Here is a 19,161-nt window from a genome sequence, read left to right on the forward strand (position 1 = left end):
TCTGGAAGCGTGCTTAATGATCATTAAAGGCAAGATGAACTATTCCCTAAAATGACAGGGGGAGGGGTACGCTGTGGTTTAGGTCTCACGCTCCCCTCACATGCATAAGCTGGCTTGGTGACATGTATTACAGTCTCACAGGAGACCCCGCCTGAGACCTTTAAAATTTAATTTGGTCTTGTTCTAAATTTATAGGCGACACTAAATTTACTTTCTCCTGTGTGAGAATTTGGTGTCTTAACATTTCTATCCAAGGGTGTGATTAGAGCAAGCTTGAAAAGTGGTATATATATATAAAAAAAAAACAACAAAAAACACCACTGACCTTGTTAAAACATCAAACTGCTGACTGTCACGAAGCTACAGCTGTGATATTTATCACATTAAAGGTAAGTTCATTTGTGATTAAACACTTTAATAAGCCTTAAGTACCCAATTGCAGCTTGAAGATCTTGTGAAATGCTAGTAAGTAACTGCTGCACACAATTTCCTTCACCTCCACTCAGAAAAACAAAATAACTGGTTTTAAAATTCAGACAGGCTGTTTGTGGCCCATGAATAATGTGAAGGTCAAAGGTACCGGAGCTGAAGGATGTTGAGTCAGTCACTCTTTTAAAATGGTAAGTCAAAACATACCCTTTCAATTATTCACTCACCAAAGTGGAACTAAAGAAGCCGGCCAAACACTGAAGTATTTTGCTTTGAGACGATACCCTCAACCTCATTGCCTTAACTTCTCTGTGAGCTAAGTGCCTGCCTCATTCATTAATAAAACTTGTACAGATAACATGACCCAAAACTGAGTCAGTCTGTTAACAATGTTTGCCCTGTTTCTTGTACCAAAGTAATTTTTAATGTTTTTTGCCTTGTCTTCTCAGCAGAATGTGTTTGGAGATACCTGTGCCATGAAAAAAATAATACGACCCTAGTAAAAGGTATTTTCAGCTCCTGGATCATTCTCTAATCTTAATGTATAGGATTGACTTTGGTTAAGCTTATGAAAAGTTTGTGATGTCAGTTATATGTTAATCAAGATCAGTCGGTGAAATACAAATGAAACTCACCCTAAAGGATTCATGTACATGGACTCCACTGACCTTTTGATTAGTGGGTGACCCACTTTACCTCCGGAGTCAACAACACATATATGTTATGAACAACCTGCTGAGGTTAAAGGTTCAGTCACATTAAACTTCTGTCCTAGTATTCACTCTGCCCTCCATTCATTTCTACTGACCACAGAATGGTTGAATTCAAGCCTGCATGTGCTGCTTCAGTTTTTACTTTCAGTTGGTTGTCTTGGGTGGATTTGCAGTTCACCTTTGTTTTGCTCTGACCATGAAGATGTGCAACGTTGGCCAGCAGAAACACTGATGCAATGCGTTCGGGAATCGATTAGATATTTTTGTAGTGTGTTTCATCATCATGTTTGTTATCATGCTACCAGACTGCAAACCGCAGCATCACTCTTTTACTCTGTTCAAAGTTTTTTGAAACTCTGATCAATATTCCTTTACCACCCACATACGTACATCACACACATTTTATGGCTGCTGCAGGGAAGTTCCCTTGAAGGGAGACTAATGTGACCATACCTTAAGACCTGAGAGTGTTTAAAAGAGCCAAACCACATAAAAAGGCACATTGCTGTAGGCTTCGTATTTCAAACAGCCTTTGGGACAATTCTCTTCAAAGGTTGTCATGGTGTCACACTTATTTGCACATAGCAAAAAGAAATAAAAGTGAAGCTTAGAGAGAAGTTTCTGGAAAAAAAAAAATTCAGAAAGTTTGCATGGCAGGTTCACTACATGGATCTACATCGAAAGAGCTTAACTTGATGGCTGAGGATGTTCTGACATGTAAACACATATTTGTCTTGTACGTGTCCAACATTGTAACATCTATCAGTTTTGGCAGGAGGATCAAAAGCAGATTGTGTCAGTCAAATAGCCTTTGACATGATGTGTTGATTAGGGGGAAACATGAATAATCCAGCTTCATCATTTGGGGTGTTTGATCTCTGGGATGCAGTAGTCACATTCAGTCATGTGCAAAAGCTTGAAAAGAGGGAGGAGGACGATGATGAAGAAAAAGTCGGGCTTGGGGGGTGGATGAGAAAAATGAGATTTCAGAACATCTGTTACTTGCAGATAATCAGCATGTCAATGAAAAATTAACCATTTCACTGTCGGGATACGTGGGTGTGAGGAGTTGGTTCTCTGTTCGGAGCCGGAGTAATTACACACAACAACTTCCACATTTGGAGACCATGTGCACTTCACTTGCATCCCTGATTGAAACAAATGAGGCAAATAATTAGAAGTGTGGTCAGTTTACTAGACCGAGGTCTATCTCACATCTCAAAACAAACGACCGTATTTATACAATTTGATTTCAAGAGATATTGCAATCAATGTAACAGGCAGGACCCAACAACCCTACTGTCTAATTAACACTCAAAACATTTGTGGGGCTGGAGTTACTGATGAATAGTTACTGTATGTTTGACATGTCAGGTCTCCTTTTAATGGTCAGTGAGTTCTTAGTGACATCTTCAGGAGCAGGGTGGCACCGCAGTTTAGGGATAAAGCTACGTCAGCACTGGACGACGTGGAAGATGGAGCGGGGGAGGAGGCTCGACGATGATGCTACGATAAAGGTATTATTCTTCAAAATAAGAGCATGCGTTCACAGTATACGCTTCCAGTTACTTATCTGTGAAACAACACACTCTAAAAAGCATAAATAACCTAGCTTAATTAACATTACTTACATTTTGCTTTACTTTTCAAGCCCAGTCATGTGACTTATAATGAAGTAAATATCACACAAACTTTTATTTCGAAGTGGCACCACTAAAGCTGTTAGCTTGCTGGATGCAGGGATTTTCTGGCTGAGTTGTATGAAAGCAGCAGGCAGATAACGTGAGCGTTGCGGGATAAAAGCATCATGGATGTAGCACTGAATGACAATTGAGGACAAGGGAGCTTCACCGTTGAAAGTATTTGACATTTCAAGCCTGCTGTCTGTGCAAAACAACGTGTTGTTTCTCCCTCGGACGACTGGACTTGCCTCCAACACCAGGCTGCTACAGTGGTGAGGAAGCTAGGTTAGCTGTCAAGTAGTAGCCTCTCTAGCAGCCACATCAGCACCCGCTGACATTAGCAAGCCACGTTAGCATCAATGTGAGGAAGCTGGTATTTTGTGCTGATGTGGATTAGAGCAGTGAATGATTATCATTTTGTTAAATCACAAACATGAGCCCATCTTAATGTGTCAGTGTCTGGTGCTGTCTTGCAGATATTTCATTATGGCAGACAGTATCATGAGTAAGGCTGCTACCATGGAGATCCCCATTAACAGCAATGGAGACACAGGGACTCTGCCAGAGGATGACAGCCTGGAGCAGGTCAGTCAGTCACATTTTCAGTCACAAGTGTCCTTCTACCGAGACTGTATTGGCATCTTGTGGTTCTATGTCTTTCTTCACTTGACAGCAGACTCCAGGAACTGTAGGCTTGTTAGGCCAACTGTTACCTAACAATGCATAGGCCTGCATATATGAATATATAGCTGTATGCTACTGTCACCAGAAGTACCTGCAATTGGGAATGATGTGTCGAGAGCATGGAGTCACTCTTGCAGGATGCTTTAGTCGTGTGAGGTTTTGCATGGAACTGTATTTTGGTACAGCCTAACAGAGCTGCGAAAGCTGCAGTATCAGAACATGAAAGATATGTCTGTCTCTGTGTGAGTGATACTGAGGGCAAGCATATTAAATAATCAAAAAGCACGTGAAAATCATAAGAAAACTCCAATGCCCAACGCAGCTTTATTTTGCACTGCATGGTCATTTGAGACCTTCAAAACAAACTCTGATGTGTTTCGGCATCAAGCTCTCCTCAGGGAGTCAGTTTTTTTTTTTTTCCTCACATACATATTGACTCAGATCCAGATCAGTTAGCCTTTTTGTATTTTAAACTAAGTTTCTAACCTGTAATTTATGCAAACCTGAGGATACACCAGGCCAAGATGTAGTGAGCAAAAGTGGATGATTTAATATTCCATAGCTCTAAAAAGATTTGCTGTGTTTAAACTTGTAGACCTTTGCCTTCATCTTGTAATCCTTGCTGAACGTGTATTGCATGCAGCTCTACATCCGCTCCTTCTTCTCTGTGTTTATGGCAGATTGCAAACAAACTGTGAAGGTGCATATCACCATATCAGAGTGTGTAGATGCCATGCTTTTTACAGGAGAAAAAGAATTAATGTACAAACGCATGTTGAAGGAAAGTGGCTGTATATGCTGCAGATGAGGAAGAATTAGACTATTTCTTGCCTTCTAAACCATAATTATTACCAATATATGTTATAAACTCAGGATTTGCAGCAGGTGATGGTGTCTGGACCCAACCTGAATGAAACCAGCATTGTCTCAGGAGGTTATGGAGGACCTGCAGGGGGCATCATTCCTACCAGCAGCATCAAAGGTATGGCACTGCTAGAAAACTTGAATTCCTTCCTTTACAGGCGTTGGGTTTTTGTTTATTCTTCAAAGTACCCACACAGTTTGCACTGCAAAGAGTCACTGTACCATATCTTAAAATGATAACTTTGCTTCAGTGTAATATGGTTGTCGTGACCCACTCTGGCTTCACACAGCTCACACAACCACACACAATTTGTCTATTGTTGATTGCAGGCTGTCATGCACTGTGCCAAAGAGATGTCAGTGTTTTTTCAATCCTTAATTCACTGAGAGAGGTCGATTATACCCCTTCAAGAAACCCTACAGAAAACCTCTCCCTGTTGAATTCTGATGTGTCACTAGAGAGTTGCTGACCTCTAGGCTCCTTGGTTCATATTACGAACATCCATATTCCTTAGGACCTGCAATTCGCTTCAACCCCGAGTATCTGGACAGAAGACGAGCCCCTGCAGCAGGACCAGGTGGCTGTGCATTCAGACAACTTTTTGTTTTCTAAGTTTACCTTTATATGTTGGTCTGTTTTGGCCCCTTAGAAGAGGTTTTGGCGTTGCTTGACCGAGGAAGTTGTATGCAACCTTGCTTGTACCTCTTCAACTCACAGCTTCCGCAACAAGAAACGTTTTGGCAGTTTTCAAAATTAGGGATGCACTAACATGAATTACAGAGCTGTCACCTGAAATGTTGTCTGATAAGAATGTCCTTGTTTGTACTGTAAAATGCACTTTGGATGACTGTTTTGTCATTGCCTTGTAATTACCTTTCATCCCACAAAGTCCATTTTCATTTTTTCTAATAATCCGTCTCTTTTGCATGAGAAACCTGCATGGTGGATTATTTCAAATACCTTTTAACTCCCAACTCATTATGTATCTTCCACCACAGAACCTAACATTTTTCTTTCAGTCTACATACTACAGCTGCAGCTTTTGCTTTTTTTGACACATATTTCCCTTCATGTCTCTTCTCATCCTCACCTTTTATCATCACCATGCTCATTTCAGACATTCGCATGAAATCCAGGGGTGTTAGCTTGCCTAAAAGTCAATCTGCAGCCAGTCGACTCGCCCAACACACAGACCAGCACCCAGGTATCACCAGGCTCATCTCCATGTCCATACTGTCCTCACTCATTGTCATGACCCATGCATTTTCAGTAAACCTCTTCCTTGTCCAGTAAACCCTAATACAAGACAACATGCGTTAGAGTGTAAATTGTTATTTTTTATTCTCCTTTAGGGTCGACGTCGAACCATAGCGCAGTTAATTCAACTGAGGAAGTTTCTCGTGGTGTAGCAGTCGAGAAATTGGAAGGTGTGAAGAAGTGGGGCATCAACACATACAAGGTATCGTGACCTGCATGTAGATCATTTGTGTTCTGATAAAAATAGATATGTTAGGCCTGTATGTATATCCCTCAATGCATTACCATGATAAAACTGTATGGTCTAGCATTTAAGAGACATTTGAAATACATATGTGGAAATGTTGGCTATCCTTTGCGGCCATGCTTACCAATGTTGTTCCTATGTCAGGTTTATTAAGTATATTGCCTATATTACTCTATATTACTAGGGATGCAAGATGAGGTGACCTTGAGTGTTGAGAGTCAAAAAAGCAACTGTGCCCACTTTGGTCGACACACATTTTTCAGTCATAGTGACAACATGATGTTATACATCCTTAACTTCATCAGATCTTTGTAATGCTGGGTTTAATGTCATCTCTGTTGATATCCACTCTGCAGTGTACAAAGCAGATGTTCTCAGAGAGGTTTGGACGAGGTTCACGAACAGTGGACCTGGAGTTGGAGGCTCAGATTGATGTGTTAAGAGACACCAAGATCAAGTATGAAAACATATTAAGACTGGCCACAGCACTAACCATGCATTTTCAAAGCATGGTGCAGACACAGCAGGCTCTAGGAGACACCTTCACCGACCTCAGCCAAAAATCACCAGAGTTGCAGGTAGAGTACTGCCGAAGCTCCTTGTGTAATCCAACATGAAAATTGAGTTCAGCTGGCAAAGCTTTTCTGGGTTTCTCCACAGGACGAGTTTGGGTACAATGCAGAAACACAAAAGCTGTTGTGTAAGAATGGCGAAGCACTGCTCGGTGCCATCAACTTCTTTGTGTCTGGTATCAACACGCTAGTCAACAAAACAATGGAGGACACCCTGATGACCATCAAGCTGTATGAAAATGCAAGGTAACAAATCCTGACATCCTGTTTAAGAAGTTGAGAAATGATCTGAATGTCTGTAGGGTGATCTCCTGGAAAAGCAGAGCCTGTGACAGTCTTAACTTTTTTTGCACGCAGACTTGAGTTTGATGCCTATCGTTCTGATCTGGAGGAGATGAGTTTGGGCCCGAGGGATGCAGCTGCCATGGTCCGCACTGAGATGGCTCAGCATGACTACCAGGTGCACAGAGAGAAATATGAACGACTGCGTAGCGATGTCACTATCAAGCTCAAATTCTTGGAGGAAAATAAGGTTTGTAGTTTTCTTTTGTATTTGAAAGTTTTTTGTTATTGCTGAGTGGTTTTACCATTCACGCTGCTGCAGTGGTGTATAGGTGGACTCCAGGACCCTGTGACAACATTGTGAGATGTGGTTACAGATGCAGCAGTGCACACGTTTGACCACGCCCAACCACAGGCATCAGTGCTGCTTTTTTGTGGTCAGGGTAAAAACTGGCTTGAGGCCTGTGGACAGCTTTCTGAATGTGGAAAAATTAAACCACATATTTAGAATAAATGGAGCGCGTTGTGAAGCATTCCTGTCTGTCACAGCTGTCTCACATCATATTCATTTGTTCAATTATGCCTAGTTTACGAAGTTAAATTGGTCCAGTGTTCGCCATTATACAGCTATTCAGGCAGGCCAGGTCAATCCAAAGGAAGCAGGAGGACTTCTTCATGCACAGACAAGCACATGCCTGCAATAGATAATTGCAGTAATAACAGTAAAGCAGGAATGCCTCAATTTTGTCAAATTAAATACAGACCCATAATCCACACTAGTTAGTCAAGTCACTTTATTTGGACGGCACATCTGAAAAGATGTTGACCCAAAGTGCTTTCAAGTTATTGCAGATGGGTTAGAATCAGCCTCAATATAAGTATGCATGATTAAAGAATTAAAAGTTATATAAAACACAAGATTACAATAGTACAAAGAGGACAAGACTAAAAATGATCAAAGATGATTGGATTAAAGACACAGAACATCATTCAGTTTTTACCCAATGAAAAACAAGAAGATTACAAAACAACATTAGTCGCAGTTTGTAAGACTTTCTTATGCCTAAAAATATCTTAAAAAGCCTGTTCCACATTTGGGAATGCATCTTAGAGGCATGTAATGTGCAAGATGCCTTTAGATTGAATCCCCGGGAATTAATCTGAGCGGCAGGTAAATCTCATTAGATCTTTGTTTGCTTTCCTGTAGACACTTGAAATGGTGTTTATAACAGCACAGTTTTCTTCTTCTTTTATTCTTCTAGGTGAAGGTGATGCACAAGCAGCTGCTTCTCTTCCATAATGCTATCTCAGCCTACTTTGCCGGGAACCAGCAGCAGTTGGAACAAACTCTCATACAGTTCAATGTCAAGTTAAAGCCCCCAGGATCAGACAAGCCATCCTGGCTGGAGGAGCAGTAAAGAGCGCTCAGGGTTCAGCTGTTTGACATGTACAGTGACACGCTCGTCAGTGAAGAATGCGTCGCCGTGGTTAGATGGACAAGAATTAAATGCATAAAGGAGAATACTGTAGGAGCAGTAGCTGCTGGTGATAAAGAAAAACACGAGATAGCAATTTTTTGTAAGGTTTTTCAGTATCGCTTATGAAATAGATGGAACAACATTTTCGGTTGTATTTAGAATTTTTTTGTTAAGCCACAAAATGACCTTTTGTTACTTTCTTATACTTTAGGTAGCACAATCATTTACATGGATATTGCTTCTTATTTATGTACAGTATAGACTTCTATTGTGGAGATATCCCTCTGCAGTTTTGCACATGCATTATTTTGTTGTTGTTTTTTTAATGTTGTCTTGTGTTTTGATTAATTTTTCAGAGTATATCACATGGGGGGAGTTCCACAAATAACATTAGCAAGTCAGTGGGATAATGTCAAAAATGTTATGATATATCCTCTGAAATTTATTTTTCACAAGTATGCATGACGGAACCATCATTTTACAGATTTAAATCAAAGAATTCAGGATGTATCATCACTTTCGAAGTTATCCCACTTTGTTTGTAAAGTGACTTTGTGGAATACCTGCCTGAACTGTCAGTTTACAGTTTCTAAGCATAGAAGGGAAAATATATATAGTGAACATAGTGATTTTCTCTAACCTAATATATGATCCTTCATTAGTTTGATCTCCTAAATTTCAGGTACTTTATGTAATTATGAATCTAGCACAGTTACAAGTATCTGTCTTGTTGACTCCAGAGTTTACAGAAGGAAACAAGCCTCACAAACAGATGTAACACTTACGACACAGCATCAATCCATTTATTGGATGCTTCAGTAAAAAATACATCTTAACTATCATAAAGACATCAAAATCAAAATGCAATACATTACCAGTTGTTGAGTGACAATGTTTCAATAGGAGGCGCCAGTGTGCAGTGAATAGGAATACTGAATACATGCATACTAGGTTACAGTACAAGCTTCAGTGTCTCTTCGAAGACAGAATGTTTGGGTACATTTTTCTTAATTTGTGTTATTTATTTACCAATATTTGTACATAACATTGTACGTTAATGTTATGTCCATTTTCTTTTTAGGTTCTAGTCAGCTGATTGTCTTTGTCTTGTTCTGCATTTCCAATAAAATCTGCTGGATGCTTTTTTTTTTTGTTTCACCTAACTGTGCAGTTGACACAGATCTGTTGGTTTGATATGAGAAGCTCTCACAGATTATGTACAGAAAAGTCACAATATATGTAATATGTATGGCACTAGTAATTATGTACATGAAAAATACAATCTGATATATCTCTAACTTGCTTTCCATGACTTATTATCTTATTTCAGAATCATCAAAGTATACTTTTTGCAGCATTTTCTTGTTGTTGCTGCTGTTGGAAACACTACCTTCTCTCTTTTTTGCATGAAATGATTTGTCTCTGAGGTCATGATGAAATTAAGTTAGGAACACAACTGATTCTTTTATTGTAGTGTTTACAGACTTCTGATGTAAAAACAAACTTCTAAACACATAATACATTTATGTTGTAATACGTTTTTAACAGTATTGTGAAGCCACATAAATTCTAGATTACAGTACAAATTTTAGTACTCATCCAGGACCAAATGTTAAGAGTATGCTTTCTTTTTTTTTTCTATCACAGCGTAGGTCTCCTAATGTGCCTCTGAGGGATGTTGAATAAGGCCAGACGAGTTTGGCCTGTTATTTTCTAGGCAGCTGGCAGGAGCTTAAGAAAGCCGGATGTGTTATAGGTGTGTACAGCTGGTAAAACCTACCAACATGACACAACACAACAACATTAAAATCATCTGATGATGATTCCCATGTCCAGCTTTCTTCCCAATAAACCTTGATCTGTCTGAACAGAGCTTCTGAATGTTCTCAGATCAAAAGGAGAATGTCAGATTAAAACAGAATTGATTTTACAGACACAACCCTAATCTGCTCTCTGTACTTTGGTGTCCGAACTCTGAACTTATCTTCAAATGACAAGCAGCTCAGACTGACTGTCCTAAGTATTGAGTTTATTTCCTATTGAAAACCTCCCTTCAGTCGTCTCTGAATATTTGTCCCCTTAATTAGATAGATAGATAGATAGATAGATAGATAGATAGATAGATAGATAGATAGATAGATAGATAGTGTACTTGGCTTCGATGCCCGCACCCCAGGACTCCACAGTGAAGAAGATGGCGCTCACAAAAACAGACCACAACAAAGGACCTGAGCCTCCTCAGGAGATAAACCCAGCTCAGGCCCTTCTTATAGACTTCCTCCATGTTTGTAGACCACTCCAGTTTATTGTCCAGCACAGCACCCAGGTATTTGTATGATTCCACAATGTCAACATCTGTCCCACCAATGCAGACTGGAGATGGCGGAGGTTGGTGTGGAGCTTTGGGGGAGTTGGAGTGAAACCTGCTGAAAAATGTTTGAACACGTTGGCTCGCCTCAGCTGCTCCTCCACCTTTCCTCTGGAAGCTGGTTATCTCCCTCATCCCACTCCATACATCCCTGGTGTTAATGTTCTCCCATTTCTCTTCCAGTTTTCCTTGGCATTGTAATTTCTTGGGATGCCCTCAGTCTTTTAGAGTAGAAAATAAAATGATTTGCATACAAATGCATGGGGGTATGAGAGCGATCAGTTTTAGGTCTTATCATTTCTGGGGCAGAGTTGAAGTGCTTGCTGCTTGATTGACTAGTTAAAGGCCAGTCTGACCACCAGCCATCACTCTAGTAAATAGCATTGTCTGAGCTGGTCAAATGGCTTAATGTTTAACCAAAGATTGGATTCTTACATTTAGCTTGTTGCTCATTTATTCACTTAACATGTTTGTTTTTATTTCTACAAACAAACCAAAACATAAGTAAGAGAACACCAGCTCTGAAACACAATGATTTCAAGTGTTTTCTTCATGGCATAATTCAGCGGTTATTTGGAGTGCTACAAATACCCTGAAGAAATCAATGATCTTTCCCTGTCAGCCTGGATGTTTATCACTCTGGAGGGGTCTATAATTCCGGACCGAGACTGCTCACATGGGGTTATGACAGCAGGACAGAGTGTCTAAACTCCAGCCAACACACCTTCAGCAATCCCAGAGTTCCTCCTGCTGGGAAGGTGTGGGCTGCCATGGAAGTCCATGAGTTACCTGGGCGTGTCGCTCGTACGCAGGTAGTTTCGCCACTCGGCTCTTGCTCTATCCAGGTTGTTGTCGCCCTTTACCCCGCTGCGGAGTTTCAACACGTCGACGAGGGGATAACACCGTGAACACCGACACACTGATAACCGGACAGCAGCTGAATCAAGACTAAAGGTAAGCTGTCCTTTACCTGACAGTAATGTTAGAATATTAACAAACACTGTGTGGTGGTTTTAGTATTTGTTAGACTCAGAATCAGAAATGCCTTTATCAGTCCCGCAAACGGGGAATTTTGTGCGTCACAGTAGTCAAAGGACAGTTCAATATCACTATAAACAATGATAAAAGTGAAACAAGAAAAAAACTATATCGTATATAGGATTGTATATCGGTGATTACGGTTAGCTGGATGCAGAATATGCCAAATGCCAAATAAGCTCCGAGAGTGCCTACAGGACTGAATGTAACATGTTCAAGTGACAGCTAAGTTTTTGTTGTCAAAGTTTATTTTCCTTCAATTACAACATACTAGCTTGTTGCATTATAACAATAAACTCTTAACAATATACTATTTCCTGTTATAACCTGATAACTTGAATTGTTAGGGTTAGTGTCCAGAACGTTTCATATTATAAAGTGAGATGATCTTCCTCTAACATGCAAGTTTGAATAGGAAATGTTATTCAACACACTATTTACATTATAAAGTCAATAATATGTGTATTTTCTGTATGGCAGCAATATGTTTCTGTAGTATTGTGATAGATTTGGAGGATTGTTTGAAAAACCCTTCACAGAAGTAAAGGGTAGTTTTAAGCTCTATAGAGAAAGTAAATGCTTTCTTAACTGACTGCACGCAGTCATAATGTATACAGTAGTTTTAGTAACTGTCCCCACCCTGCTCTGCTTCTTTCAGTCTGAATGCATCATCCTGACTGACAACATTTTGGACAAGTCCCTTCAGCTCAGTAAACAGTCATTCAGAGGAGCTTACATTTCACTGCAGTTCTTTATTGGATTTAATCCAAGCCAAATGTGTCACTGACAACATGGTAGCATCCCATACCTGCTGACTGCTCCTTGACAAAAGATGCAACCAGGAGGTCCTCCCGCTCCACCACCACCTCCTCCACCACCACCCCCTCCTCCTCCTCCTCCTCCTCCTCCTCCTCCAGCATTTGGCCTCCCTCCACCACCACCACATGGCGCGGGCCTATTTGGAAAAGGCGGGCGCCGGAGCTCCAGGATGCGCAATTTCAACTGGGAAACCCTTCCAAAACACAGTGTGATAGGAAAGCACAACATCTGGACAGCAGATAAGTCAGATGAGGAATATGAGCTGGACACTGATCACATGGAGGAGCTGTTCAGCCACAAGCAGGACCAGAAGAAACTCAAGGCCTTGAACCGCCAGAGTCTGAGGGGCCTGCCTACTGCTGCCTCAGGAGGGGAGATGGTGAGTACAACCAGGCGCAGGTTACTTGGGTCACAGTTGTGTGTTGTGTAAGAAGCTCTCTGGACTTGGATTGATTTTTTTACTTTCTAGGTATGCAGTTGCGATAAACTGGAAACATTGTTACATGTTGCCTTCTGCTGAAACAACTTTTGTGGCAGGTGTGAATAAAGCTCTGCACCAACTTAGTCCCCATACATCATAATATAACAAAGTGTAAGAGTATTAAGAAATATGATGTAATGTCTGCCTGAAGAACATTGTTTTGATTTTGAATCATACAGTACAAGGGTGGAGTCTCACTAGTTTTCATGTCTGTTTGCTAAAGGAGGTTTTAATTGTGTCCTCATCCAGCACTATTCTTTAAAGCAGCCTACTAGTGCTCTGCATTCAAACTACTATAATAAACGGCGTTGGTTGCGCTAAAGGCGAAGTAGGCGAATCTCGAGAAGATTGTTGGAGTCTAGGTTGTCAAATACTGACGCAATGGTTTGGTGAACGATTGGTTGTTGATTTTCAGATCAAACAGCAACAACCAATCCTTGAGTCTCATTTCCAGGTCATTGAAAACTAAGACATCGAGCTAACCCAAAACAAACAGAGAAAAAGTTTCTCAACATGTACCTGATCTTTAATTTTCCAGAGCATCTCACGTAACGTGTCCAACGATAGTTGGCCATACATTGAACTACAGCCCTCTTTTCTCAGAGAGAGAAAATGTATTACTTGTGCAAAATGGTATCATTCCCTGATCATTCAATACAATCAACTCAAAGAATTCTTAACCTTTGGAATCAACTGTCTGCTTGTAAAAGTCACAAGAGACACTGCTCAAGTTAATAGTGAAGTGATCTTAACAACTGACAAGCTGATTATATCCAGGTATGTGTCTGTTTCCACTCCCAGGTTTCCATCCTCAGCTCCAAGAGGAGCATGAACCTTGGAATTTTCCTGAAGCAATTCAAGCGGTGAGTCAGTGGTAGTATTGTGAAGGTGTGAGTGTTTTTGCACAACATTTGTAATATTTCAGTATTAAACAACACAGGCTGAGGCAGACAGATTAGTCTGCAACATGGCTGCGTCATGCTCACAAACCTCTGAACGGCAACATGTCCTGGCAGGCGTGATCCACACTGTTCTACAGCTCCAACAGGTTGCCTCACTGTTTTGTAAATGTGTTGCCGAAGGCTGTTTGGCATATGCAACACATCGAACAGGAAATGCTGTACTTTTATTTCTGTACAGCTGTTATTATTAATGCCTCAGCACATTCGCCACAACTGACAAAAATGTCATGTTTCTTGTCAAATGACATGCCATCCTCCTCGTGTACAGTGTTTTTCTGAGGACTGACATCAGAAGCTATTTCGCAAAGCTATTTGAGCAGGTAGAGGCTTGCTGGTGTCAGCAGCCCGACTTCTCTAAAGATGCAAAAGTGTGATATTAACACAGCAACACGCTGGTGACTAAAACTCTGAACCCTGTATGCCTCTCCTCCTCTCTCCACAGGCCTGTAAAAGACATGATTAAAGATATCAAATCAGGAAGTAATCTCAGTTTTGCTTCTGGAAAACTCAGGGAGCTGTCCAAGATGCTGCCAGATGAAGGGGAGGTACTTGTGGCAGCTGCTTCTATCTTTCAATGTTTTCTCACTACTGCATTGCTTGTAATTTCATCCAAAGATGAATCAGGTTTGAACATTTCTCAATTTCTTTTTGGCTCTTTTAATGAATGCAGGAGAAACAGCTGAATGGTTTTAAGGGTGATCCTGGTGCTCTTCCCGAAGCAGATCTGTTTATGCTCATGCTTGTCAAGATTCCCAGGTGAGTTACCTGAATGTAATTATATGTATTGCAAATATTACGGTGGTAGTTGACTAATAATGGAAACTTTGTATTTGTTGTTTAGTTATGTAGAGCGCATCAGCTGCTTGGTGCTCAAAGAGGAATTCTTCCCCCTCATGAATGAAATGAAAGAATTCATCAGCACTTTGACAGCTGCTGGACAGGGTAACATTTCTCAAAGAGGAATCATAACAGATTTTGAGCAAAAAATATAACTGGAGGCATATTTGGACTTATAATTCACCATGTGTGTCTCCCTGCAGAGCTGCTGGAGTCAGACAGTCTCCATTCTGTCATTCGCCTGGTACTGAAGACTGGAAACTACATGAATGCTGTGAGTGCGTAACATGTGGAAGTGGTGTCTTGGATGACTTTCCTTTTCTGTTTGTGTATCTCTGAGTCTCATTTATTTTGTTTGATCACAGGGTGGATATGCAGGCAGCGCGATTGGCTTCCGAATGGCTTCTCTGTTGAAGTTAGCAGACACCAAAGCAAACAAACCAGGGATGAACCTCATGCATTATGTTGTGATGGCAAGTAGCTTTTATTACTTCGGGTCAGTTTTTCTCATTCTCACGAAATGTTTGTGAAATGTTATTTTTTTAATGCAAATTTTCCTGTTCACCACAGCAAGCTCAGAGGGCAGACACGGGCCTGCTTACATTTACAGAGCAACTCAAAAACGTTGAAGCTGCAGCAAGGTAATCAATCTTGTTTAAAGGTACTCTGCACATTTTAACTGTCGTTTTTATTTGCTCTACCATCAGAATTTTTTTCTTTGGTTCCCTTTACTTCAGAATAAATAAAGGTGAAATTGAAGCAGAGTTTGCAAGACAGGTAAAGAAAATACAAGTCGCTAAAGAAGACGCCTTAAAGCAGGAGGAACTAAAAGCACAAATGGAGGACTTCCTAATGGTGAGGAAGCCTTTTGTTGAGAAATTCAGTTCATGTGCATTTTGGTTTTGATTAGATGTTCTAATGTTTTGATTTATACTCCATTTAGGAAGCTGAAGTCTGCTTGGCAGAAACAGAGAGTGATCTCCAGCAGTTACAGTCAGTGAGTGACTCTGTGGCTGAGTACTTCTGTGAAGACCCAAAGAAATTCAAACTGGATGAGTGTTGCTCCATTTTCAACTCTTTTTGTGAGAAATTTATGCGGGCCATGCAGGTAAGCTTGTGTTTTGGCATGGGTTCCTTCACCGAGGCCAGAAAAAACAACTCCTGATTGATCTCTTAAATGCACAATTTGTTTTGCAGGAAAACAAGGCTCGAGAGGTGGCAGAAGTGCAGCGGAGACACAGAGACAGATTGCAGAATGCTTCCAAGCGCAGATCCACAGCCACCTGCTCCAGTAGAGACAAGGAAATGGAAGGAGTTGCATTAGAGTCCGTGCTACACAAGTTCCTCACCAATCGTGGATCTCGGAGGAAACTAGGAAGGCCGTCATCTTCTAATGGAAGCCCTACGAGTGGCAGTCCCAACAATGGGAGCCTATCAGAAATTACTTCTGAAGTGAACCTCCCTACTGGAAAACAAAAGAAAGGAGGCTTTTCTAAAATCGAGGAGATTGGCAGAAAAAACTGGAATTCAGCAGGTGAACTCACAGAGAACTCTTCCCAAAAGAACGTCCAGTCTAAAAGTGAGGACAACAAGGCAACAACTGTCATTCCTCGTGAAGAAGAGACAAACAATTTTAAAAAAGAGGAAAGAAAAGAGGACCCTATAAGTCTTACACGCCCAGCCAATAGGACCACCAGCATTTCCTCCTCAGGCAGATCTTTCTCAGCAGCCACTGATGATGATGAAGAAGATCTGCAGGACAATAATGAGGAGGAGGCCCAAAAGTTGCGAGAAGCATCTAGAAAGGTTTTGCGCTTTCAGAACAGCCGTAGCAGTGTGTCATCTGGGGACTATTCTTTGGAAAATCAAAAATCTCCTGGTGCTAGTAAAATCTTACCTCGTCAACGCACCTTCGATGAGGAAACAGAGAGGTATCCTGGAGACCCTACCAACGACGAATTAGTCACATTTTTGCTTGCTCCTCAGTCCTCCTCAAAGCGTAACCTTGGCCGCCGTCATACTCTGCCTACCAAAGTCTCTAAAACTGAGGATGGGGACGATAGCGTGTGGGCTCAGCCTCCCATGAGAACTCCTAAATCTGCAGCAAGAGTAAAAGAGCCGCTGCAGGCAGAGGGTGGTGGACACAGTCCCTCAAAACAAGTCTTTGACTTTTCTGAAGTATCTCAAAACTTTAAAAAATCTGGTGCTCAAGACCAGGATTCCCCATCGGCAGAAAAGAAAAGCAAGCCAAATGTTACTGAAACCAATGTTCCAGATAACGGGCCTGGACAGCACAACCAGGAGGGCAAATCTGTGGAGCCCACAGGCAACCATGTACAGAGGAATAGTGAAAATGTTCCACCCAAGAGCACATGGATTAAGACTGAAACCACTGGACTGTTTTTTAGCTTTTTAAAACGCCTTGGAGACATGAGCAAAGCGCAGACCAGCAAGGAAACTGTCCAAAAGGCCAGTGGTTCTGGTGTATAAGCTTTGAAAGATATCAACTTTAAAGTCAGGGAAGCACATGTAACTTTAGTGTTGCTCGTAATTAAAGGCATACTATGCAGGATTTGTTGTTACAGTTTGTAAACATACTATTCAGAGATGCCCCGCTCCCCTGTTCAAAGTTCAACGGATAGAGAAAGAGCAGCCGTAGCAGAGCGAAGTCTATTTTGTGATTGTTTCATGGCTGTAACGTTATAAAGCACAGTTAAAAACGCCCACACTTTTGCACACTTCGGCTGGAAGGTGCTGTGTGTTTCGATTTGAGTGAATGTCAGCTAAAAGCAGGCTTCATCCTGTCCGCTGTTTGCCCAACCCTCATTGTATGGTGACTACACATCACTGCCAAAGGTTGACGCCCAGAAACGTCCCAAACACAGCAAATTGCTATGAAAATAAGAAAATACAGGCAGAGTGTCTGCTGATTTAGAGGGATTATTTTTGTATGATGAACTGTTTTTATTCCTGCATATTGTACCTTTAACTGGTCTTGGTGATGATGTTGTGTTTCTTTCTATGTTAATATTGTGAATTGATGATAAGGTTGTAAGGAGACAGAGAAGGTTTGAGGAAAGTGGGCTTGCTGGAGAGTCTTTTAAATGAGGAAGGTCCATTGTGTATGTTGGACCACTAGATGGCAGACTGCAACAGTTAAACGTTGCAGTCTGTTGCAAACTGGTGCTCAGAAAATCGGGGTGTTGTTGATTTCCAGGCAGTCTCTCCCTTGTCCAGTAAACAAAAGAGCAATGGGCACACTCACTGTAAATACCACTTTTTCATCGTGTTTCATCCAATCATAGTAATATTACTCTGATAGCATGGCATCGTCCACATCAGGTGGATATATGTATTTATACAGTGTGTGTTCCTTGCCTGGATTAAAATATACAATCCTGCAGAATGTATTGAGAAAGTAAATGAATGTTGAGTATGAGAGGGTATAGTTAAGTCAGACTGCATGTAAAATCTTGCTTGATTGTTATTTTTGATACATCGATAAATTACTATTTGCTGCACATTCTTGAATTCAGTATTGTTATTTTTCTATTTCACAGTGATAACATCTTTGTTTGTAGCCTCTCTAGTTTCCTCCTCTGTCGTTGTCACAGGATTGCATCAAAAATGCTGATTGTTGGGATGCTTTCAGGGTCTTACTCAATTCAGCCATTGTTTTGGGCTTAAATGGGTCAGTGTTACAAAGGCAGCCTCTATCTGAGCAGAGCTGAACCATGGACTGTCAGTGGCAAAGTGAAGGGTGCTGATCTCAAATTAACTTGAGAAGAGATTATCATGGTTAAAGGGCTAACTCCAGGTGGCCGATTAACATGTAGACAAGAACCAACGTCCATGAATCTAGCACTTTACACTGCTTGTGGCAATGTCAGGGCACGGCCACATGGGTCACAGCATGGGTCGACATAGGAGCTGTACCATATTATGCTTATAAGAACTATTTTCAGCAGTGTTGCAATAAGGTAATAGACACGACCCTTTATTTATTATAATTGTTCTCCTTTAGTCACTGACCTCAGTGATTGGAATGATTTTCATGTTTCTTTGTTGTAAAATATATTTAAGACTGAAATGTTTGTCCATGAAAAATACACACAAACACATTTTATTGTTACTAAATCTAAGTTTCCAAGTTGTACTTTCATCAGTGAGGGTGGAAAATAAATGTATATGAGAATCACTAAAGTGTCCAGGTAACTCTACCATCCATCTACAAGTATTTACATCTTACATTAATATATTTATCTTCTCAAATAGAAAATCAGCAACACATTTAAAGAGCTCCACAATGTCTGTAATGCGTGATTACTCAACAGACTTAAAATGAAAAACTATTGTTGAGGAGTCACTTTCAGGGTCATCTAATGTCACACAGTACTGAACTCTTCTAATGTCATTTGAAACTTTGCAATTCAATTTGATATAAAGT

The 19,161-nt window shown here is 40.8% G+C and overlaps 2 protein-coding genes across 6 annotated transcripts; both read left to right on the top strand.

Moving 5' to 3' along the window:
- Positions 1-2,847: 2,847 nt before the first annotated feature.
- On the top strand, positions 2,848-9,355 carry LOC119009082 (arfaptin-2-like). Of its 5 annotated transcripts, none has more exons than XM_037080101.1 (9): positions 2,848-3,096; positions 3,301-3,409; positions 4,391-4,490; positions 5,491-5,577; positions 5,726-5,832; positions 6,234-6,455; positions 6,538-6,695; positions 6,807-6,981; positions 7,994-8,149. In XM_037080101.1, exons 2-9 carry the CDS (start codon positions 3,311-3,313, stop codon positions 8,147-8,149), a joined length of 1,104 nt encoding a protein of 367 aa, XP_036935996.1. In that variant the 5' UTR covers positions 2,848-3,096; positions 3,301-3,310. The 5 variants fall into 5 exon arrangements, with proteins under 5 accessions (XP_036935996.1, XP_036936005.1, XP_036936022.1 ...); XM_037080110.1 differs by having other exon boundaries at positions 4,394-4,490; XM_037080091.1 differs by having other exon boundaries at positions 2,850-3,096; positions 4,382-4,490; positions 7,994-9,355.
- A 1,930-nt stretch (positions 9,356-11,285) lies between these two features.
- Positions 11,286-18,912, top strand: fhdc4 (FH2 domain containing 4). The gene is made up of 12 exons (XM_037079852.1): positions 11,286-11,531; positions 12,274-12,813; positions 13,717-13,778; positions 14,320-14,422; positions 14,548-14,633; positions 14,719-14,819; positions 14,918-14,988; positions 15,080-15,187; positions 15,285-15,355; positions 15,452-15,569; positions 15,658-15,822; positions 15,912-18,912. The coding sequence occupies exons 2-12, from the start codon at positions 12,448-12,450 to the stop codon at positions 17,202-17,204; spliced, it is 2,544 nt and encodes an 847-aa protein (XP_036935747.1). The 5' UTR covers positions 11,286-11,531; positions 12,274-12,447; the 3' UTR covers positions 17,205-18,912.
- Positions 18,913-19,161: the final 249 nt, after the last annotated feature.

Source organism: Acanthopagrus latus, chromosome 2, assembly GCF_904848185.1.
Source record: "Acanthopagrus latus isolate v.2019 chromosome 2, fAcaLat1.1, whole genome shotgun sequence".
NCBI classification, from domain to species: domain Eukaryota; kingdom Metazoa; phylum Chordata; class Actinopteri; order Spariformes; family Sparidae; genus Acanthopagrus; species Acanthopagrus latus.